The 24,879-nt window shown below is 40.7% G+C and overlaps 1 protein-coding gene across 5 annotated transcripts in view; it reads right to left on the reverse strand.

Annotated features, from left to right (window-relative positions):
- Positions 1-24,879, reverse strand: part of IGF2BP3 (insulin like growth factor 2 mRNA binding protein 3) — a 107,425-nt gene that overhangs the window by 22,562 nt on the left and 59,984 nt on the right. For 3 of the 5 annotated variants that reach the window (XM_015281444.4, XM_025147195.3, NM_001006359.1), the window contains 7 exon segments: positions 20,791-20,842; positions 20,635-20,698; positions 11,764-12,048; positions 8,694-8,828; positions 8,023-8,145; positions 6,447-6,582; positions 4,549-4,680 (listed from right to left, as the gene is read on the reverse strand). In XM_015281444.4, coding sequence (XP_015136930.1) covers positions 4,549-4,680; positions 6,447-6,582; positions 8,023-8,145; positions 8,694-8,828; positions 11,764-12,048; positions 20,635-20,698; positions 20,791-20,842 — 927 coding nt within the window. 5 annotated transcript variants of the gene reach the window in all.

The raw sequence follows: 24,879 nt of genomic DNA on the forward strand, positions 1-24,879 counted from the left end.
TACAGATGCAGGAAACCAGCTGAATGACTTCCTCTCATGGAGGAAAGCTGCCTCCTCACTTTCCAGCTTGAGGACATCTACCACATGACAGAAATCCTTTACCAGGAGCATTAATTAACTCTGCTTCCGTGTTTCAGGACATTCAAGGACAGGATGAACTCTTAACAGGTTAACCCTCCCTTCCTCATTCCTTGGGATGCCAACTTTCAGACCCAAAGGCTATAAAAGAAATGCAGTCAGATGTACACTTAAACATGCAAAGTTTCAATTATAAAAGGAAGGGTGCAACTCACTTAACCCCAGTAGATGGGCCAAGTGTATTTAATTGAATGATTGTACATAGTTGAACTCCAAGACAAGGATTTCTTGTTTGGTTGGTGCTTTAAACTCTTCAGCTTTGCACAAGAACAAACTTTTATTCTTGAGAGGCAAGTACGTGCATATTCTCCCCAAAGTTCGGAAGACAGAAGCAAGTTCATCAAAACAGCTTTGAGCAGTGCAACACTACATCTGAAGCAGTTTGTCCAGGATGCTTCTAGAAACATTTTTTGCGGTAACCACTTTTAGAAAATTTAAATACAGGCATATTCATTTTTGCCAAGTCTTTGCTTTCCTCCTCATGTCTATCCCAATTCTTTGTGTAGATGTTCAGCTCACGATGTCTACAAGCAACAGTAGGCAGACTAACAAAACTCTTGGCAAGTGTACACACGTAAGCATTTAAGTGCAGAGCAAAGGAGAAAGGTTTGAAGTGGTGGTTCTCCAGATCAAAAACAGCTGGACAAGACATCAACTACAAACAGGCACAGAAAGGCTACTAGTCCTTAGTATGGCCACAGAAAGATATCCATTCATCGAAAAACCACTCATATTAATCAGAACATCAGAATTGTAAGAGTAAAATCATGCCAATTTGACAGTACCAAGAGTTTTTAAACTCAATATTCTTAACCAACGCTTTCTCAACTGCTACATTTTCCTCAAACCTTGAAAGGTTTCAACAATTCTCACATGTTGATTTACTTGCCTTTTTGGCATTCAGAGAAAGAATGCAGACCTTGAATTTTTTGCAAGAGACCACAGAATTTGCAATGCCATTGCGTCACATTTAAAGGACTACACAATGACGCAAACAGATTCTGGACTTTGCAAACAGATTAAATTGAGTTGCAACATGAAGAATTGTTGCTAGTGATAGATAAATATCAAATAATGGTTATCTGGCACTAGACATAGTGCTCAGACACCATTAGCCACATACAGCAGACATGCATGCACATGTGTTGATATCTAAACAGACAGATACCAAGGACATTCCTGTATGCACTCTAGCACAAGGACCAAGGGAAAAGCAACAACCAGCTCCCTAGTGAGACAAACTGCATCTCCCACCCAAAATTAGATGAGGCTGTGCATAATAAGGATTTGATGCTACCCACTAGAACGAATCACTGTGGAAACAGAACCAAGAAAGGAAGAGGTATCTTGATCAAGTGGAAGTGGCTCCCATGAACATAGCTCAAGCCAAAGATCAAACACTGCTTTGCATTTACCTAACACTGCCATCTCCTAAGTCTGTGGCACTGGGCTGTTCCTGTTTATGCTCTTGAGAACCAAGTTTCTTTGAGAATCAAGTCCCACACAAGTAAACAGCAACACCTTGTACCTAGAAAATAAAACATCTAAAGGATGAACCACATATGGAAACCCTTCTGTAAGCACCCAAAGCCCATTCACCTCCCACTTCTGACCCAAAGGAGAGCCACTTATAAGCACATCTCCACAACAAAGTGAAGAAGCATCTGAAGGGATTCAAATAAAAGCATTACATAACACTTAGGAGGCTCTGGGTTATGACAGAATCTCCTGTGCTAATTTACACTGATGAAAATAAGAAAGAAGTGGGATACACGTAGTGTACCCTAATGCCAGCAGTGTTTTCAGAATGGATTTTCAGCTGCCTGGAAATGGATACTCTCAATGCCAACTTACCAACATCTCCACATATATAAGGGCATCACTCAAAGAAGCTAAAGGATCTTTGGGTGCCCAAATATCTTTGCCAAAAGAAAGAAGCTGCTAATGAATAGGCAAATGGACAAAGTCTCCCTATGATTTCTTCATCAATTCATCTTCTAAAGCCTTCTTCTCCTTAATTATTTTCCCCCCTTTTCTTCTTTTCGAACTGACACTTCTCACTTCTTTTTTTCCATTATCTGCTCTCCTCCTAGACCTCCACCTCCCCCGCACCCTGGTTACCTTCAGCCTTTCCTTTTGCTTCCATTTCTTCTTCTAACTATAGCCGGCCCTTTTCATTTGCTCTTTCTACTTCTACATGTCCCAGTATTCCATTTGGATAGGGTCTTAAAAAAAAAAAAAATACTACCACCAAAACCTCATATTTTCCTTGTTTTCTACTCCCCAGAGAGGAGAGGTACTCCAAGCAATCAGAGGGACTGACTTGCCTGAAGCCCATGGAACCATCTCCTCATTTCCAGATGAAGTCATATAAAGGAAACTGTGATATTTTCAAGTGTTCATATATTTGTTTCAGAAACCCTTAGCTTCAGTTTCAGGGACTGTCTTGGTACCATTCCCCAGCATCCACAAAACCAGAGCTCATTCCTGGCATTTTTGAGTTTATCCCTTATTAGCTTATCATTCATTCAGACTACCCGGAACAAGGATTGAGCAAACAGCAGAAACAGGAGCAACAGAAACCTCAGACAGCCTGGTCTTGCCACCTACAAAGTTTCTGCACTTCCTACAGAAAGACACTTGTTTCTGGGGTCTTGTCCCAGATGTCACTGCTATCCTATTTCAAAAAACCCACACACCACCAGAGATCCCAGAATGCCAAAAAAGGTGCATCTTTGGGGGAGAGCAGCCCCCTAACAAAGGGACAGACATGCATAAGACTGAAATTGCCAAATTCAACACCGTTTAGGTGTATTTTAAAGCAAAAGCAAGAAAAAAAAATACAAGGGAAAAATGGCAAAAGAAAACAAAACAAGCGAGGAACAAAACCACAGTTTTACAGTATGAATCTCTCAAGAATAGTAAAGTAGTGTGCAAATTTGAAGAAAAAGGCTACACTTTTCGTAATCGCTGAAGCAAAGAAGGTTATGTACTATTAACAAATCATCTCTAGTTTGTCTTTAAAAAGAATAAATAAGTTGAGACATTCCATTACAGCAACAGACGGCATTCTACACAATACAATGAAGAAAAAAACAGTTTCTTAGTTTAGTCTACCACTAATTAGAGGGGAGGGAATATTTGTTTGTCACAGAGGCATTGCGCTTAGCAGCAAGATAGCTGGGCATAAACACGTTTCTGTTGTGGTTCTCATTGGAGCCTTTTTTCTGATAAAGCCACTATTATACCGAATATAGATTATAATACATTCATGTCACCCAAGTTGTTCATTCCCACAAACAATGTTATGAGTGTGGAATTTTTCCTGTTCCTTTCAGTGACATTTTCTTGGCTTCTTCCTCTGGGAAAAATATTTAGGCAATAGCTTCCCTTTAGTGCAATTTGTGTAGGCCCACTTGAGTCATTTGGTGAAGTTCAGTATGCTGTGCTGCATTTTCACTGTTCTAGTTCATGGTGAGTTTCAGACCTATCTCTCTAGATGTTACTGTTAAACAAAGAGGAGGGGGAAGTCAGCCACAGCATTTATAAAGCTTCGTTATCCACTCATTAAGCATTCATTTCGAAAATTAATCTTACATTGAGTTGCTAACAACAACCACTGTCACCAGAAACAGGAAAGAGACAACTAATTCATTACTTTATGTAAGAAGGTTGTCTTTTCTTGAATAGCAGAGCACCTTCTCTTTCTAGAAAAGCTCTGGAACTTGCTAACACAGCAAATTATCTTCTGTTCTGTAGCATAAAAAGTCAAACAATTACTAAGCAGCACTGAATTCTACTGGGTCTTTTCACGTATTTCTTTGAGAGTAACATGGCACAATTCAAGGCTTTCTGGAGATTAATCCAAGTCATTTAAATTCTATGTATTTAGCAATGCTTACGTTATAAATGTACAAGCTCTTTTGAAAGCTACCACAATCAAACATTTTGTCTACATACAAATCTCCGCTTCACAACTACAGATCTTTCCCCCCCCCCCCCCCCCTTCCAGATGAGCAGAAATACTACAACAGATTAGTATTTTGTTACCTGCAAACGTGCAGGAACTTTTAAATTCCATTTCATATCTCGTTTCTCTGTGTAACAACTCAAGCTCTCTAGAAAATAAGACCTAGTACTTTTCCAGGAAACACTATTTCCTGATTTCACTGAGTACTTCACTAAATGACCAATGAACATCTGTTCTCAACCACAGCTACATGAAATATTTTCAGTGTGTAAAGCAAGGAGATGAACAATGTTTAGAAAACTAACAGAACACAGCTGTTCTAGTTTCAGGTCTTTGAGGTAATTTGGCAAAAATCAGCAATTTCATTCCTTTTGAACATCAGCATTGGATAGATTAGCATTACCATCCACTAATCACTCAAAACTGGAGACTTGTCTTACCCCAAATGGTGGATATGAAGCAGCAGCAGCAGCAGAGGCAACACTCACTGCAGGAGGTGGTATTCCTGAAGAAGAAGGTGGGAACAGACCCAAGGCATTCAGATTTAATCCAGGAATTAAATGTGCTTGAAGCTGCAATGGCAGAAATGTAATTTTAGATTTACGGTTCTGATTAAGTCTAATCAAAATCCTAGCTGGCATAAGCTATTAAACTTCTGAAAAGATGTCATTATGTTCCTTAATACTCACCCCACGCCCAACTCTCCCCATCTCCAATACCCCAAGGACTCAGTTTCCAACTTATTTCCCTAATACATGTACAGACCAATAATGTTAAAAAGATGATTTTCATTACATGAGGCAGCTAGGAATTCCTTACTACAACTTCAGTGATGTGTATCACAAACTTAATAGCAAGAAATTCAAGGAATAGCATCATTTCCTTTCAGAGTGAACAAACTACCAGAGACAATTATTGTGGCTTTATACTAACGAAAACAGAGCTGTACAATCAGAGAAATCCCATGAACAAGTCCTGCTTTTATCATGCACGCTACCAACCTTATCCTCCCTCCCGTGCCTGCAAAAGATAAACTAAAGAGCCCACCAGCTCTTGCTGGGGAAACATCAGCTGTGCAGTTACATGTCCCTCACTTCACCACACAAGACAAGTGGCAGCACCAAGTACTACTAGGAAGCATATGTTTTGTTGCAGAAAACTTTTCAGCACTATCTTTGACTTTGTCAAATTATTGCCTATTAATACAACTTCACTTCAGAAATATTTCAGCTAGACACTGACACCATCTCAGGCCAGAGGTAATCCAATTGCAAGACACACAAAACATGCCAAAAACTTTACCATCTACCCTATAATCACAAATAACTAAGCTTGAAATCAAGCCAGTACTAACTACTAGAGACAATTTTCTGCTTGCCACACCTTTGCCAAACAGCAGAGCAGAGCTCACTATATGAGGCAAAGATATACCACAATAAAATACTTTGTGTACTCATATGTAGTTTATGTCCTGCACACAGCACAGCATGGGAGGGAAGGGAAAAAACAAAGTTCTCTCTAGCCAGTAGAGAAACCATAATGAATAGACATTCCTAGAAAATCAGAGACTACTGTAAAGTTGAAAATATTTCCAGTCTGATTCTAGACCATAAGATTTGGTTATATGGACACACAAGAAGCTTTTCGTGGCTTATCAGCAATCTCAGATTTTTCCCCAATATGCATTAGTAATACTTTTGGCAAACTAGTGAGGTGTGTTGTTTTTATTATATAATCACCAATCATTGAATAACTGAATATCTTTATCATCTATATCAAGAAAAACTTTAATACAGCCTTCTTAAATTAAATAATTGAAAGCAGGAGAGATCCATCTTCCATATGTTATGCTTTTAACATCAAGAGACTAGGGATCATGGCTAAGAAACTTATACAATATGGCACATAAACCACAACAGCAGGAACACACTCCTTTCAGTCTTCTGCAACAGTAACAAAGTAAAATCAACATTAATTTCCTCAATCTAAATCAATTTATCTTAAAACAAACTAGCAGAGGAAACCCTCATTAAGATAACAAAAGATAATTAAAAAACAAAAACAAAACAAAAAAACAAAAACAAAAAAAAAAAAATCCACCCAAGCCTCATAAACAAATACACGTGGCAACAGAAAGAGGGAAACTTTTTACTAGAATTTCTCCCCAGAGACTGCCAAATCCATCCATGGAGATGTCCCAAAAGGAACAAGGTATTACACAACCCCATTTAGATTTGAAAGAGGTCACTGTTTGGCCAAATGACCTCCACCAGTCCCTCACATCTAAGCCATCTGTGGTTTTAGTTTCAAAAGAGGTTCAAGCCACAGGACAACTCACATTCATAGCAGCAATATCATTTTCATAGGATTCCCTGATTTTCTTCATAATTTCTTCCTCGGCCTTGGCACAAGTTTCAATACTGCCTTTAACTGTAATGGTCCTTTCCGGATTATAGAGTGTCAAGTCCTGCAATCTATGGATGAAACAGAAGCACAACTAATTAGCAAAAAGCAGAGGGTCATCAAGGTTTGTTAGCTGATTGCAATGACATCTAATTGTGACAAGTATTCCCTGTAAAGAGCGTAGCATCGATTTGGAATGTGGTTCAGACCATTTTAAAATAATCTGGAGAAACACTGCCCTCACAGCACATCCAAAAGGAATCACCAGAGTGAGGTTTGGCATCACACGGGTTCTATGCGCTGAGGTGCAACATGAAGTGGAAAATACCAGACACAGGCAGAACACGTGCAGTGCTCAGCCCCACCAGAGGGCTTCAGGTATTTTAGATGTATCAGAAACACAGACTGCAAGAAATTTTCTTTCCTTAAAAACTAGTGGATTTCCAAAGAAAGCAGGGGAAAAGGCCCAAACTCAGTCAGACTACAGCCTCCAAATCCTCATAACACTAAGTCATTTGCTGTGAAACAGTAAGTAGAAGCTGCCCACAGAAAATGGAAGGGTTACAGCATTAAACTCCAGTACTCTTCTTTTTGACTGAAGTCATTCATCTCCTAGCTTCCACCTGAGCTATTTTCTACAGCACACTTTTTATTTCCTCCCCAATCCCTGCATTTCTTCTCATCTCTTCACAGGTGTTCATGCATCTTCTACTCTTGCTCCTTTTCCTATAACCGATAAGCCCTCTTCTTCCTTTCCCAGCTAAAGTCTAGAGTGCTCTCAAATGCCTGAAAGTTCATGCCAGAACATTCGTTATTCAGAACAGGAGGTTCCCTGAAGCTATTTCCCCAAGGTAGAACTACTATTGGCAGCCAACTTCCATGGAGATATCCCATTACAGTGAAAATTCCTGTCTGATCTCAGATAAATTTGAATAGGTCTCTGTTACCTTCATAAACTCAAAGATGCAGACTAAGACTAAAGATGCTATTACTCGGATGCAGACTAGTCAACATATCCTAGTTCAAGCTGCTAGTGATCAGAGAGAGAATTACCACTAAAAATACTCTTTTCAGTATTCATTTGATTTCTTTCTCTCTTGTCAAAAAAATTAATGTATATCAGAAGCTAGAATCCTTACAAGAATCACCGGTAGTTTCACACATCTTCAAACACAGCTCAGAACTAATCCAACCTTATAATTTAAAACACTATTCTTTGCACATGCATAATATATTAAAAAAACGAACACTGAAAATGTATTTTAAGGTGAGCTCCACATAGCTTCTATTATTTTTAGGTGTTGTTGACTGAATTTGCAAAGAAGAATCACTGTTTACATGCACCGTAACTGATCTTAGGTAACAGTTAAACACAAATTACGAACGTGCTTCCAAAAGAGTGTCATCTCATTCTTCCCAACACGTGACATTTATAAGAGTCCTGTAGCTGAACATAGATACCAAAGCAGCATTGAACATCTCACTAAAATATTACATGACCAAAAACTTACGGAGATATCGTGATTTTAGTATCTGTGTCCTGCTCAATTTTCTTCAGGTTTCTTCCTTCTTTGCCAATAAGTCGACCAACAAAGTTGTTGTGTGCCAATATCTTCAGGGGAATTTCTTCCGTACTGTAATGGAGTTTATACTCAGTGAGACTTGAAGACCAGAGTGCAAACTTTTATGCATGTTACGGATAAACTGTATTTTCACAGAAGTATCTACCACTCCCATTCACCCCCACACACTTATTATAAGAGATGCAGAATGAATACAAGTGCAATGTTATTTCAGTACTATCATTTAAAGATTTATTGCAGTATATCTGCAAACAGAAGTCCTACTGAAAGTAGCATGAGCTGTTGGGAAGAAAGCAAGATATAAAAGCTTTTAGTGATGGTTCACTAAAGCTAATGGTGCCTCAAAAACCTTCAATATTTGCTCTGTTTCACCTCAAAATCACAGGCACTGAGTAGCTGGAAATGTAGACAAGTACCAGAGATACTTAAGCAATTAAACCATCCCTAGAAGGTAAAAGAAGCAAGACTTCTCTAGTTAAGTAAGAATAACATCAACAGGAGAAAGATTCACTACTTAATACTTAAGAACTCTTACTGAAATGAAGTCAACAAGAATTCAGAATTTTTAATGCCTTCACAGTGAAATGCCTTCTACTCACAATTTAGTATCTTGAGCTTCTTTTTGCATGATCTCCATAATAATTTTACATGCTGTTGAGCAGCCTTCAGGAGTTGAGTGAATGGTAATTGGTTTCTCAGCAGCACCTGCATTCTCTTTACGATGAATATCAATTCTTAAAAGAAAGAAGAACACCAACTGTAACCATGTACTGTACAGTATGCTCTGCGTACTTACAACTCTCAGAGAACTAATTAACTTTGAGCTAACAACAACATTTCGGTAGTTTCATTTCAAGAGGATACAATTATTTAAACATTCCCTAAATATGAGTGCTGCTCTGAAAATAATGCCTCTTACTATGTTGGCCCACAAAGTCAAGAGGCAGATGTTGGTGGTACAGCAGTAAAAGTTGAATCTTCCCAACAGTAAGTCGTAACATTTCGTTGCCATAAAACAGATGGCAGCAGAGGGCAGTCTGACAAAATGGTGCCTGACACAGAAGTGTGTATGAAGCAAAGGCGTAGCACTGAATTCCTCCAGGAGGAAGAAACTGTACCCACCGACATCCATCAGTGTCAGCTTTCTGAGCAGTAATGGCGACCAAACAGCAGGTGTTAGCACAGTGAAGGTTGGACTAGATGAGCAACATTTTCCCAGCAACAACACCATCCTAGCAGCTATGAAACAGTGGATCACCTCTGTTGGTGCAGATTTTTACAAGCACATCATGCAGGCCCTTGTTTGTTGCTGGCAAAAGTGTATAGCTAATGGTGGTGACTGTTGTAAAATAGTGTTCTGTAGCTGAGAAATTGCTCTATTAAATAGTGTTATTGTGCTCTTTGTCTCTGTTGTAGTTTCCACAGAAATAGATAGGAGGCATTACTTTTGGAGCAACCTACGTAGTATTTGGATGCTAGGATCTTCTTTCTTCAAACTGCATTCAGAGGAGACATTAGATAGACAATCTGTGATGACCCACTGAAGAGAACATTTCATCAAGGTTTCCCAAAGCTCTGGATGTTTGTCAGCAGCCCCATCACTCCACTAATAATGACTGTGCAACTACAGGTACAGTGAGACTTTGTCCCTCCTTGGTGTTCTCGTGACCTCAGCAACAGGGTTTTCCTAGCACTTCTCCACTAACAAGTGGAAAGTAGTGTTTGCATCTATCCTAGATTACTTGCTATGTTTTAAACCTAAAATTTGTCCTGCCATTACCTTTCCTCCAGCTCCACTCTCTGACATTTTAAAACTAGCAGCTTGAATCTACATTACATTTAAGTTCTACAGCTACATAAAATGTAATCACAATCTACAACAACACAGTGCCTTGGATATTTTTTGCACCCCACCAATAACTGTGGATTATATCTATTTCCATTCCTTCTCTCTACTTTCTCCCTCTTTTCCCCCAGATCATAGCTGTTTCTGAATTTAACAACCAATCTCACACTACTCTTCTTTCAACCACTGTATTTTTTCCAGTTCTGATTTGTTTCTGCATTGTTTCACGATGCAGCATTTTGGGAAGCCCACGGCAGTCCTCAGTGCAACTGGAAGTAGACTTCTCTCTTCACGATCCCCCAAACAGGAAAAACATCATTCTTGAAGTTGTGTATCCTTAGAGCCAGCAACCTGCAATTCTTTCTGCTCTGTTCAGCCTTCTTTTAAGAGATAAGAACTTTTCTTGTGCCAAATTTTAATTCAGGTACTATAAAGAAGAAGCCTGGAAGTTTTAGATATCACCTGAGAATTGGTTGCCCATAGGCAAGCTACAACCAAGTCTTGTTAGGACACCACAAATCTCTTAACTCTTTGTAGTTAAACACAGTGAATGGTCTCCTGGGTTACAGCATGCTAATGAGAAATTGAAATTAGCATCAAGATAATCCTGGGTATGGTGGGCAGGGGGGCCTCTGTTTTGTTGTACTACTCAAGGCAGTATCTTTCACCCTGTGCTCTTTGGAGAATCCTGGAAGAATTCTTTGATTGTGATCCCCACCTTCCTCTGCATCTGTGCTTACGCCTTCCCTGTGGGTAGGGATTTAACACACTCTGAAAACAATCTCCTTCTGCGTCTCTGGACCCTACTGCTCTAAGCTTCTTGGGTCAATTAGTAGCTTGCTTTTTGCCTTCTGTGTATTTCTTGAATCTGTGTTTTGGCGTGGTCTGCAATTTGATAGCAAAGAATTTATTCACATAAAATATATCAGAATATTAGGAAGGGAGAGATGAAGGTTCTTTCTTCTTCTCCCAGCTCCCCACCCATAACTGAAAACAAATTTAAATCTTAAGGACACCCTGAATTAAACTAAAGCTACAAATAAGCACTTAAAGGCTTGGATATGTCACCACACTGCCTACACACTTTGCAGACCAATGTATTTAAGTTCTCAGTTTCCCTTCTTGTTCCCAGAGTCTTATTAGTACATCTGCTAAGTAAGTCTGGCATCAATATCATCCTACTAGCACTGCCTAATTTCATTCAAAGTGACTTGCCTTTTTTTTTTTTTCTCCAAGTATTTGAACACGTGGTCAAGGGCAGAATAAAGTTCTTAAATCTTGCAAAAAATTTCCTATTTGCAGTTATTTCATTTGTTGTGAAACTGTTCATGTTTTATATGTTCCTAAAGTGACTACTTGCAATCTCAGAACAGAAAGCAACACCGATTACACACGCTGGAACAAAAACGATACTGCTGAGGAAACAGCAGCCTTTCAAAGGCTGCAACAGCATTATGAGAGAAGTGGGAGACAATCTCTTCCTGCAACCAAGGACATTTCAATAACACAAATATTCCAGATTTAAAGAAAGAAAGGAAAAGGAGCCCTCCCCCCTTCTATCTGTAAGGTTGAGCTGTCTTCAGAAACACAAAGCACACACAATATAAGGCACAGCACACACACAGAACACAGCAGAAGACACATTTATACTGCTAAGGCAAAGTGTTTCCAGCAGCTCCCATAGCAAGACAAACTGCTGAACAGTCTGTAAATCTCATCAAAACTCATCCCTTAGAAAAGAGGCAGAAATTTTGCTTCTCCTTTCACACAGTAAACAAGGACACAACACTGAAACTTACAGCGACCTTTTTACAGTAACTTACTTGGACTGAGTCTGCTTTGTAATATTTCTGATGGTTGCTCCTTCTTTCCCAATAATGGCTCCAACAAACTGTGTGGGAACCAACATCCGTAGAGGAACGTCCGACTGTGGTTTCTGCCGCGTGGTTGCGCTGGGTGAGCCCTGCCTTGGAGGGCCCCTCTGTCCAAATCCACGTCGTCCCTGGGGATGTTGCTGCGGAGGTTGCTGTGCTGCCATTTCATCGGGGATATATGCAACTTTCAAGGAATAGTTTTCAAGCTGAAACCCGTTCAGTTTTTCTATTGCTCTGTTTGTTTGCAAGGGGGAGAAGAGGAGGAGGGGGGTTGGGGAAAAAAAAAAGAAAGAACAGCCACAGGTGAGACCTTATAAAAATGAGAAATCATTCAGGTGTAGCCTTCTGCACTTCCCAAATCAAACAGTAAAAGCTACAATCTGGTTCCCGGGTGAAAGCTAATATTCAATTATTTATTTAATTTTTTTTAATCTAAATCTTGACTGAAGAAAGTAAAGTTACTGTATTAAGAACTGCAAGTTAGCTCTTGCTTGCTCTGGGCTTCTGTGCACTTTAAAGGTTTTGCTGGTACAACCCTATCAGCAAAACCTCACAGGAGACAGAGCTTATATACTCAAAAGCATTCTTTTGCCTGCTGTAATTTAAATCAGTTTCCCAAATAGAATTAAAGCTGCACCAGAGGGAAAACTTTAGCTGATATCACAGCACCTTCATTAGAGTTTTTGCCAGCACAGCTATTTGGCTGGAGGTTTATTGCACTAACTGACATAGCTATGACAGAAAAAGACAGGAAAAACAGCTCACGCTTTGTTCTCAGCAGCATAGAAAGTACTCAAAGCCAGTCAATGGCACTTGAAACATCAGTTTACCAACCAGTTATGGATTAAAAGTTAACCAGCAAATTAAAACTAAAGCATCATTGACGCTCTGGATCAATACAAAGGTGTTTTGAAGGTATTTACATGATGTTTCAAGCCCTATTCTGCCCTTAAGACCATACCATCTCACTACACTGAGTAGAGCATGTCTTCAGCATAACACTAAATACTGGAAGGCCACTCAGACAATGGCTACATTTAAAAGAGGCCTCCAGCTACAGGAAGCTCTAAATCTGAATTTCTTTATGGATCAGTTGGCATATCATTGCTAGTTTCCAGTAGAGGGAACACCAAAGGTCAGGCACATTGCAGCAGGTGATTTTACCTAATACAAAAATACCCTGCTCGTCTACATTCTATGCAGCACCCACAAATAAGGTATCTCCCATGTGCCTTTGTAGCACTGAGGACATTGTGATATTGCTGACAGGAGAAAGAAGAATCTAAACAGAGCCATTTCAACTAAGCAAGGAGGTCCCACATCCTCAGGTCAACATGACCCAGCCTGCTCTCTACAGAGGGAGCACAGCTCCAGGGCCAAAAGCAACAGATTCTGAAAGGTAGAAGATCTCACGCTAGCAAGCAGAAGAGGAAGTGTCAATAAAATTGAAGATCCAGGAAGCAGCAGTAGGGGTAACTAAGCTACCCACAGCATGCTGGTAACATGTTAGTATAAGCTTCATGCATCTAGTTGAAAAAGTTTGAGTTTCACCACAGAAGGCACGTTACTGACATTATCAGAAATGTGATATACTGATATCACTGAAACGTGCATTGATTTGAGGGTAGTATATGAATGCCAGGCTTAATCTGGGACAAAAAAAATTACTAAGAGACTTCGTTTAAAGGTTAATTTAAAAACACTAGTGAGAGGGAGGGAGCTTTGTATTGCATATTAAGGAATCCACCAACATGTTCGTTTAAAAAGCTCATAGTAACTATATGCTCTGAAGCAAGATCTTGGAGATACAGAAACTGAATCTAGTTCACGCACATTTGTGTAGTTACAGCTGGTTTACAACACGCTGCCCCCAATGAGAGCTTTACCCCTTCATCTGCCACAGAGCTACAAGGCCAACCATTTCCAAGGGCAGCTAGCAAAGTACTGCTCACCTCCCAGGTGTCCCACTTGACCATCAGGCCCCTGGCCTCAAACCACTGCTGGAAGAGAGCAGCAGCCGTGCACATAAGTGTTAGCAGGACAGTGACGCTCAGACACAATAAAGAGGGTAACATACACCCTCACATCTCAGGGAGTAAACCAGCATGTGTGAAATACTCCAGTAGGACAGTAAAGAGTGTACAGAATTAATTCTTGTCTTTGGAGCAGCATTTAATAAGAGTTGATAATAAATAAGTCCTAAGGCAATCCCACTGAACAACAAGGAAAGCAAAATATTGAATAACTGATCACTGCTCATTAAATACTTCTGTTCACCAAATGAGACAGAGGTCCTCTGGGGATGGAATGGAAGTGTAATTGCTCCCATAATGGGAGAATCTCCTACAGCATATGGCAGAAGAGAGCTGGATTAAAATTTGCTGAGGCCATTTCAAAGCTGACATTTCTGAACTTCTACTCCACAGACTTCAGAGAGCATTTTATTACACAAAATGCTGTGTTTACAAGAACAGAAAAGACTGAGCAGTACAACTAATGAAACTTGCTGTCCTATGGACTTGTCTCTCAAGCCTGAGCTTCCGCACAGAGCAGCAACGCTGAAAAGGCATTTCACCAAAGTCTCTCCTCGCGGAGATATTATTTGGGGAAGGGCTATGAAGCCTCACCATCTTATGCAACCTGAAAGAGAGTTCTCACTGACAGCAAATATCTGCAACCTCTATTTATGGTTTGAGTTTTTCTGAAATCAGCCAAGAAGCTGAAGAGCTGTGAGGAAGGGGAATGGCACCATCAGGCAGTGCAGTTGGCCAAGCCCTGTTTCTTTTGGAATCAGACCTCAAGATGTTAAAGAAATGAGCACCAACCATTTTGCCAGCATGCTGGTAGGCAGCAAATAGACATTCATACCAGCTCATTCCCTTCCATGCATTCATTTGACAAGTTCAGACACTGCTTCTTTCCTAAAACGCTTCCAGTTTCTCTGGCTTTAAAACATCCTAGACCAGAATCCCAGCACTTACAAAATCCTACATTAAATCAGTGCAAGAGAAATCCCACTCTTCTCAGAATAACGGGAGGAAAAGACTAGGCTTTTGTTTGCAACCAACCTACAGACATATCATGTTGTCACAACAGATATTATAAAGTAACAATTGACATATACCGTACTTCCTCTGGAAAGAATTTGAGTTTTTCTGCTTAAAAGCAATTTAGAAACTGTTAAGCATTTCTATGAGATATTCTGTATGACCTAAAATTCTAAACAAACTGAGAAAAGCTCCTTTTCCATTTTGGTAAAAAACAATCATATCAGCGGTACACAAATCCTCCCTGGCTACCAAAGCCTTATGATGAGAAGGGGAAAAAAATATCAAATATTGGACAGGTTGGTTTTGAGCAGGCATTTGGAAGCAAGCATGGTTTAAAGTTCACTTAGGCTAGATAGCAGTGGTGTGCATCTGAGCGCATAGAGATATTACAGCGGCATCACTGGTTTAACTAGTTTAGATATGTAGAGAGAAAAGTTTAAAATGAGGAATTCAGCGTCTGAATCGGAGTTCTCCATATTTTATAGGCTGGCTTGTTTTATAATCCAATCTGATCAAATGACAAATAGTCAGAAGAAGAGTCAGAAAACACTAGCTTCTTAATATACTGCCATAATACCATAACACCTTTATTTAATTGCTCTGAACATAGTTTTTAATCAATTTTATGGCATATAACAAGGCTGTAATCAGGTAAGATTACAGTTCCTTCAGCACCAGAACAAGACCAAAATTTTACAGGCACTGAAGCACTATTGCAGGAAAAAAAAAAGGGGCAGTAATTTAAACCACAGGTTCCTTAGGCATGCTCTGGTGCCAGCATCACAGAAAGAAGCATCAGCAGTTGCCATGAAGAGAGAGCCAACCCCACCGCCTGTGAGAGACGTAAGCCGCAGAGGACAGCAAGGGACAGCTTCTTCCTGCTACCAGTGGCACCTGCCTTAGTCAAGGCTACAGGAGATCCCTGCCATGCCATACCTATTGCCATTTTTGCAGTCCACCAAGAGACACGTTAAATCCACACCCTTCTGCCAAGTACATCCTCTCATATGATGACCACCTCAGAACCTCAAACTACGGCAACACCACCTCTGCCTTTCAGCAAGGGCCTCTCCTTTCCCAGACAGAGCTAAGGATCTCCTCCCATGACCACAGCTATGAAGATGTCACAGGTTACATCTGTCAGAAGTCATCGCTGGTACCCACCATCTTTTACACGAGGGCTAAAAGCCTCAGAGTGACTTAATGAGTATGGAGGTGGAGAAAACTTCAGTAAGCTTCCTCACCAAGTAGTAACCTCCATGCCCCAAAATGGTGGTTGTTTTTTTTTTTTTTCTTCAAATTAAGACAATGGGGAAAACGGAAAGCATTTACCTTTCAAATGCCAGCAGGAGCTGGCAGAAATCTCACTGTAGTTCCATTTTGTTTTTAATAAAGCTAAATTTTACAACAACCACTGCCTATGCTCTGGTAGATTCTACTGGAGCTTGGCTTGTGTTCAGGTAAGACCTACTCAAAGGAGGATCACTTTGTGAGGATGAAGCTACTAAATAGGTATTCTGTTACGCAGTCAGTTGAGTTTTCCTCCCCCCATCAAAATTACATCTCACTGCTGTTCTCTTGTGAGCTTTCTATGAGAAGATATTTGATCAGCCTTCTACCTTCTGATACTAGTGGAGGTTAAACAACCTAAATTAATGAATACAGAAAATGCATCAAATCTTACGCAGGAAATCATTCATCCATTGATAGTATGATGACGCTAAGCACTAGATGGAGAACACATTTCACTCCCACGTGCATCTTGTATGCACACTACCTTTAATTTTTCCTCCCTAAGCAGATACATTTGCATACTGAGAAGACAGATTTAGGTGGTAATCTTTCTTCGGCTGAAGATTTCTTTTTTCACATTAAGTAAAAATATAGTTTTCATTAGTATTTCTGAAAATAAAAACAAAGCAAAAGACAAATCTAAGCTTATAATCATATACCATTTAGAATGTTCAGTCTTATCGTTCCTATGGCAACGTTAGTCCTGATCCATGACGGCATATGAAAGTATTAGTTATGTGAACTCTTACTCATTTGTCAAAGATGCTTCCTTGTATGCACACACAGCTTTGTGCTTCACTGAAAAGGGTAACAGTATTTGTTTTGTTTTGTATATATTCTCATTAAAAGGCTATCACCAGCATCTTAAACGTATCTGCTTGTATCTGCTAAGACACAGACCCTGAGCTCCTCACATCACAACCAGTAGTTAAAACACACCATCAGTTATAACCATGAGACATAATCACCAGCCACAGCTCATTGCTGAGCTAAAAAATAAGATTTAAAGAATGGCCATCCAGCCCCAATCTGAAATAACAGGCACCCACTCCATAGACAGGAGAACAATTTTGTACGGAAATCCCTTCCAAAATCGTGGTAGAGCTAAATCCTGTAGCACTCACTCGATGCCTACACACTGGAACGTTTTGGGGGAGAGAAAGAGGACGCACAGCATGGCTGTGATGATGACAGCCACAGAGGTGGTCACAGGGATGTGGTCAGCCCATTCTGGATCAAGTCGAGAAGAGGAGGGCCCTTTAGCCAGCAGATCACCTCAAGGCACACACACATTTCAGGCTGAACACCCAGCCGGCACTGAGTGATCTGAGCTCTGCCACTTGCCCTCTCTGCTTGTCTCCCCAAATATTCCACAATCCGTCACAACAGTAACTGCATGTTTAAGAGCAGTGCACGCATGTGCTTTTTAAGACTCTCTCTAATTTCTGGGAATGATGGGGCTTTCTGAGTTTGAACAACTCTTTCCTCCTCCTAGCCACTTGCAGGAGGAGTGGTTTGAGGTCACAGAGTTCCCCGGCCAGTCCCAGCCTTCTCCTTGCTATCCTGGGAGCAGAGATATCTTACTGCTTGCCCTACGCCTCTCTGCAAACCTCTTTGCCTCGCTGGTCTGACTTTCCTAAAAAGTGCATAGCCATTCATGACAGCACTCCAGTCATGTGAGCTGTCTCACAACGTTGCTGCGGCTGCAATTGCAATGAGACCATGGCTCTGTGACCACACACAGATCTCTAACTTCCTGCTTATTCCCCATGCTGCGTACACTAGTATACATGCACTTAAGAGAAGTAAAGGGAGCAGAAGACACAGGTTTCCCTAGAGGTGTGCAAGATCTTGAGGTGTACATACACTTTAGGTGACCGACATCCTGGCTCATGATGCTGTGGTCATGGGAGATAGCTAAGGAACATTTTTCACTGTTCTGGTTGGCCTGGCTTATTCTCCCATTTGTTGCAATGGCGTAGCATTGCCACTTTGGACCCAACCTCTTCACTCCTTCAGTTTAAAGCCACAACCGCAGCATGAGCCTGGAAAACAGGGTTGAAGACGACCTCTGCCACAGCCATTAAGCTTGCAAGACAGAGGAAAGCTCAACTTCCCAGCTGGATAAGACTAAGAGTTAGATTCATAAGTAGCGCCTTTCAAACAATGCACGCCACACATTTAAACTGCATATCAGAAGTTGAAATCAGAACCGGGTTGTGATGCAGCACCATCACTGCACAGTCCCCTCAGCACACACAGTCCAGCAGGCATGGCTATGCTATACACTCTACCGAGAAAGGAAGCAGCCAGCTTAGCTTGTTTTGTCAGCCACCAACCGTGAAGTTTGGTGTGTGTGTTATAAAAGGTGTAAAACACGCTGAGAACTGGGGAGCCACTGCGTGCAGCACCATAGGGATTGTATGGTCTCTTTGTCTTTGTGCCTAGCATCACTGCTAATAGCAATATTTGCCCTAAGCTGCTTTATCTCAAAATGCAGAACTTGTTGTTAGCTGTTGATTCCCCACCAGCCTGAGCGGCTTTCAAATAAGCATTTCTTGTTACTCCTGGTACTGCATGGGCTGACCAACACTAACTTCTATCAGACATCAAGCACTCATGTACCACTCTTCCCTTCTAAAGCCACCGCTGTCTACCATAACCATTCCAAGAAGCAGAACTAAGTAATGTCTCGCAAAAACGTTCAACTGAAACACCTCCAGTATCCCTAGAGATCAGCCACACGGCCCTGTGGTGATTCTACCTCGCAATTCCTCGCTGTTTTCACCAGAAGAACATCTATCTGGCCACTTGGGGGCTTTTCAAGTGGCTAAGAGTTGTAATCCTGAACCCAAACAACCTGAACCAACATTCTCTTGGCATAAAATTAACTAAGCCCTTAGGTAGACCTGATTCTCTGTCACAGTATTCATAAAAGCAAATCAAGGCTCACGCATTTGCCCTACATGCTCAAGGCAAACACACTGTCATCATTTATCTTGCAATACATCTGGTCCTCCACCAACATCTATGATGGATACAAATTCACCTGCTTCAAACTCAAGGTACCGTCAATTATTTTCCATGCAATTTCTCATGCAAAACCAAATTATTTGTTTTTAATCTCAATCGCTTCCTCGCAGGCTCAACTTGTGACATTTCCTCAGGATTATCCATAAAATTTAACAAATACAATATAAGGGGAAAGAAATTGCACTTTGTTGTCCTCAGCTTTAGAATGTAGTGCAGAGATCCAGGAAACCACATTGCAGATGACAAATCAAACGTATGCATCATGCTTCTTTCCATGATATTTTTGGTACTTTCTTATTACAACTTCAAAGAGGTGACTAACAACCAATTTCTAATGCTGCACCACTGGACTCCTTCAGAACAAGAAATTCAGCATCTTTTTTTTTAAACTATTGTGCAACAGAATTAAAAGCAACAAAAGAACATGGAGAGGAAAATATGAAGGAGGTTTTGAGGAGGTAAGTTCAATAGTGATTTGAAGAAAAGTATTGTTTCCTTCAGCTCCAGTGTATACTACAGATGCCGCTGACAAGTTTCCCATCACATCTATATATACTAACAAGTAACCTAACATTTGGAAAGATGACTTGTGTTGCATTCAAGTTGCATGGAACTCATAAATGCTTAAGTGTACAAATTTATTTCATTTGTAATTTTGTATTAATGCATATCATCAGCATAGCCTAAGTCTTTAATGATGATTCTAGTTAGCCACAAGGTGGCAGAAATTTCAAAGTTAAGAAAAGAAATTCATTGCAGGCTATTCCCTTGGGTATGGTTTTGTTTAACCTGCTATAGTTAAAAAGGAGGGAGGAAAAAAAAACGTTTGAGTCTCCAAAATAGAAATTAAGAAAAAGGACTTGAGCTCCTAGCTGCAAAGGAAAAGCAAATTTAAACCTACAGCGTAATACATAACATCAGTGTTTAAAGGGATAGGGCACAACTGTTGGTTAAGAAAACATTTTGGCTTTGAATTTTAAGATCTAGACAAAAGAATAATTGATTACTGAAAACATAAGCAAACAATATAGGCAGACTCGAGCAATGAGAGTGACGGCTTGTGCTGGGACACCAACCGTCCTGAGAGGGTCATAAGCTTGGCAAAAGACACAATCACAAGCACACAGAGAGGGATCCTCCCATCCCCCACCTCTGGCTGATCAATGGCCTTTCTACCCTCCTTAGACAAATAATTTTGCCCAAATTTTCAATGTTATCTCACACACGCACTGAACGTGTAGGAGAAGTTGATGACAGAAAGCAGCAAACACTAAGGTAAAGCACACAAGACTTGGCAAGGGGGAGACCGATAGGTTCAAGTGTTATCACTCACGTGATCATTTTACTGGTAGGTCAATCAGAAGAAAAGATGCATAAAAAACATGAGAGAACATGAACTCCAACATGCAAGCCAGCCTACAGCAACAAATTCCAAGATACTTACTGTCTAGCCTGGTCCTTATTGCCATATGTTACATTTACAACTGCAGTCTCTGTGTCAGTGTTAACTAGAGAGGAAAACAAAAGGAAAGAAGGTAAATTTAGCGTGCATTCACTTCTCACTACAAACTTAAAAGCAATTTGAGATTGGAGTGCGTACCTTGCTCACAGTTCTCCACTGTTCCATACTGAGCTAACAAACTGTCCAGTACCTATAGGGGGGGGAAGAAACAAAAGGTTTCAATTTCAAAATCATTAACAAAAAAAAGCCTGTAATTACACCCAAATCTACAATGATTTTATCAGAATGTGAGCATTCAAGACGACTTCTCTGTTAAGCTATAAATCATCATCAGCTTGGAAAGAGTAAGCATGCATTGCTTACATTTGTTCTATATTCAGAAAATCCACACTCAAAACTTGGCAAATATGAAAATGAAGAACACAGCTGAAGAAATACAATACCTGAGTCCCAACGTTTCGAAAATAAACTTTGAAACCACCTGTTTGCAGTGCGGGGCAAAGCAGAGTCAGGAATAATTACTCTTTGGTTTCATAGAAAAGTGTTATTCTCCATTCTAAAGGAATCAATAGCAAGAGCATCCTCACAGTTATCGAGGGTCACAGTTCATTTGTCCATTGGTAGAAAGTCAGGAAGAAAACAAGTGGGGAAAAAAAAACACTTTATTCAGGCTTTGCCTCTTCTTGTGGTTTTATCTGGCATAATTCATTTTAGTCCAGTCAATTGGAAATGAAGGGGCAAGAAACAGTTATACCTCTAGGAAAAATCAAGGTGTCAAAGCATTCAAATAAAAACGTCACAATACCCACTGTCACAGCCCCTCTAAAATCCATATGGTATGAACTTGACTTTACTCCTGCTGAGAAATAGTGTTCCATCAAACAGCAGCTACACCAGTAGCTAACACAGAACACAAGTATACCACTGAGCTCTGTTGTGTTTTGTCTTGAGAATTAAAATGACGCTGCAGAAGCATCCAATTTATAACGAGAAGTGAAAAAAGTCTTTGTGATTGCCTAAATTAGTTTCTTCTGCTACTCCTCAGATTCTAGAGTTTGAAACTACTTAAGAACATGTTTACTCTGAAATTCACTAAATATTTCTGACATGTTTCCGGGGCATCAGAAAAAATGAGAAGCCTGGGGGAAAGCCTTTTGAGACCACTTAAGCATTCACCAAGACAAGAGGGAGATGGGAGATCTTGCAGCTCAGGGCTGCACATCAGCACAAGCCTGGAGAGTCACTGCATGCGACTGGTGAAAAGCTTTCTGCTAGAGATGGCCCAACTGATAACTTCTCCTTGGTTGAAATCAACAGATGAGCAGGAGTGAATGCTTCAAAACAAGCAAAAGCAAGCCAAGTCCCTGGCTCAGAGACCCACTTTGAGATGTTTACTGGAAACAGGATACTGAAGAGTTCATTAGTCAGAAAAAGCAATTTTTGTCCCTACAGTATGTCAACACCAGTGCTGTATTACACAGAAGACTGTATTACAAATGTGAGCTAATGTTTTAGTGATTTATGACAGATTTTTATTACATTTGAACTCCACAGCCCACCCTGGCCAAAAGCTGCATGACTTTAAAAATTACTGAATTTCATTTTTGTCCTTTGCCATACGGGAGAAGAGCAACGCTGAAATAAAAAAAATCAAACAATGTTTTGCTATTTATTTCCACACTAAATTTATGTTCTGACTTAAGAACACCTTTTAATGAAGAACCAGATTTTAAAGTCACCACCTTCACCAGGAAAAGGGATGCTTTCAAGATGAAACTATGCAACATTTCAAAAGGTATTACGTGCACTCTCAGAACTACTGCTTCCAGTACACTTAGGGTCAGCTATCAAAACCCACTCAACGTGCTCGACCTGCATCTACTCCAAGAACCCTATGAAACAAAAGGCTCTTCTGCCACCACTGAGGAATTGCTCAGCATTCGGCATCCCCCTCCTCTTCATTTGAAGTTCTCCAGTTATACTACTCCTTAATCCTCCTCTGAGCTATCTCAGAGAGAGAGCAGAGCGTGCATCTCAGAGCGTTAATCTAAGTGACTGGAGATCCCATTTTCATTTTAATGGAGATGAACCAAATCAAGCAGATTTGTGATAAGCTTCTTTGGACGACTGGAACTAACAAAATATACGATCTCCGTTGAGTCAAGTAGAGTTGCTCTTAGCGGCATAGTCCTCATCACACACTCTTATTTTCATCTTGCTCATGTAAGTAGATAGTAAGTGTGACCAACACAATCAAGGCAGTCTGTTGACCAGACTATTTAAAATGTACTAGTAAAAAATTTCTGAGAAGTGGTTGGGGGAGATGTGAGTGCATGCATCTATTTTCCAGGGATCAGCAAGCTTTGCTGTGGACACTGTCAGAACCAGCTGATCCAGCTGGTAAAGGCCACTGCAACTACTTAAAACCAGACCCCACCCCCCCCCCATTGTAACTCACTGGCAAAACATAGAAATCCACTCCTGCATGTTTCTTGCTTCACATCTATTTACTGTAACAGCCAGCTTCTGCTCACATCCCTCATTGTTTCATATTTCTCCTCATCCAGTCTTTTCCCCCGTCCCCAGCTTTTTTCCTCTAGTTCAAAGCCTCCTAATTCTGCTGCAAAACAAACATGTTTTGTTTAAGCCACTCTTCCGTTACACTCTTGGTATACAGCCTTGTTGGACCATCAGAACAAAATTCAAAGCCAAGTTGGTGGTGCAGCAGCAATTCTGATGAGCAGCTGAAAGGAGAAGTTTATTTGTATAAACTTTTCATCTAAGCTCGGGGAAAAAAAAAGTCCTCGCTTCGCTTTTCTCGAGCTCTCGTTCTAGCAGTTGTCTAAATTGGGTCTCCTGCTCTTGTTATAGCACAGATGTCTCTCACACAAAAAAGCCGCAGTCTTATACTGTGGACTTTCATTCATCAGGCTTTAAAAGCCAGTTCTGACTTCATTATAAACAGCGGTACCCTACACCAAGCCCCACAGATTGCGGCTGCTCTACAAGTGCTGCCTCACAAACAAATGTTACTCTTCAGCAGTGCTGAGAGCAGGAAGCCCACATAGAAATATTCCAGTTCTCATGTAGATTTCATGGGTTTAGAAGTGGAGCCTTTGAATATGCCAGAAAAGTCTGTTTCTGCTCTTTTAGAGCACACTATTTCATACATCCCTTCTTACTGGGACTGTAGGTTTTCCCCCTGTACAATGAACAAATTAGTCTCAAGGCATTAGGTCTGTAAGAACAGTTTTCCATACTGTTTCTCTCTCACACATACACACACACACAACATAGGAACCTTACAGTGTTACTGCAGAACCCGCTTACATAAAGCAAATGCATTATACCACCATCCTAACTTCTACAACTTCTATCATGCTGAAGAGTTATAATTAGATAGCAGCTGAAATCACAGGTAGCAGAGGCAGAAATAGAGACAGGAAGATTAGGGTCATTCTGTAAAAGACCACGTGGATGTTTTTGGCTGCAAATGCAGAGTGTTCCAGGTGATTTAACAAAAAGAGAAAAAAAGGAAAAAAGAGGTCTGGCAACAATATGAGGAAAGAAGATGCTGGAGAAGCGGCTTCTGTTTTCAGAGAGGAGAGTCAAGGTGAAAGAAAGGGAAAGAGCTGGGTGAGGCAATCCTGGTATCGCTCCAGATTTCAAGCCTGCTTGAAACACCGATGCCATCTGTACACCTTAGCTGTTCTGTGAGTATTTTCGTGTCCACAAAAAATGCAATTTTAAATTACATTAATGCAACACAACAATGTGATGTAATCCCCACCAGGCCCTGGTGCACTTGCGACATCAGTGCATGAACCAATGCCTCAGCAGAGCCACCAGCACTCACCCAGCCCCACTACTTACAGCAACGAGGAATCTGGAGCAGCTTCCTTCTGGCTTAGGCACTCTTTTCAGTGCTGAAACTTGTGTCCCCAGTAGGGGGCCCAAACAGCATGGCTTACAGGGAAAATTAAACGTGAAGCACCTCATAAATCCCTGAGGAAGCTGTCGTTTCTGAGAGGTGCAATTAGACAAGGCCGCACCACTGGTGAGGAAACCCCGACAGACTGCTGAGCTGGTGCCAGGCTGGCCTGCCCGCTGCCACAAGCCAGAGCATCAACACAGCACCTTTGCTGCTCCTTTAGATTTTATTTTTTAAGCTGAAAAAGGAAAACCACACAGGTCTCCTGTAGAGGCAAAGCAGGATAGGCACGGAGT

Source organism: Gallus gallus, chromosome 2, assembly GCF_016699485.2.
Source record: "Gallus gallus isolate bGalGal1 chromosome 2, bGalGal1.mat.broiler.GRCg7b, whole genome shotgun sequence".
NCBI classification, from domain to species: domain Eukaryota; kingdom Metazoa; phylum Chordata; class Aves; order Galliformes; family Phasianidae; genus Gallus; species Gallus gallus.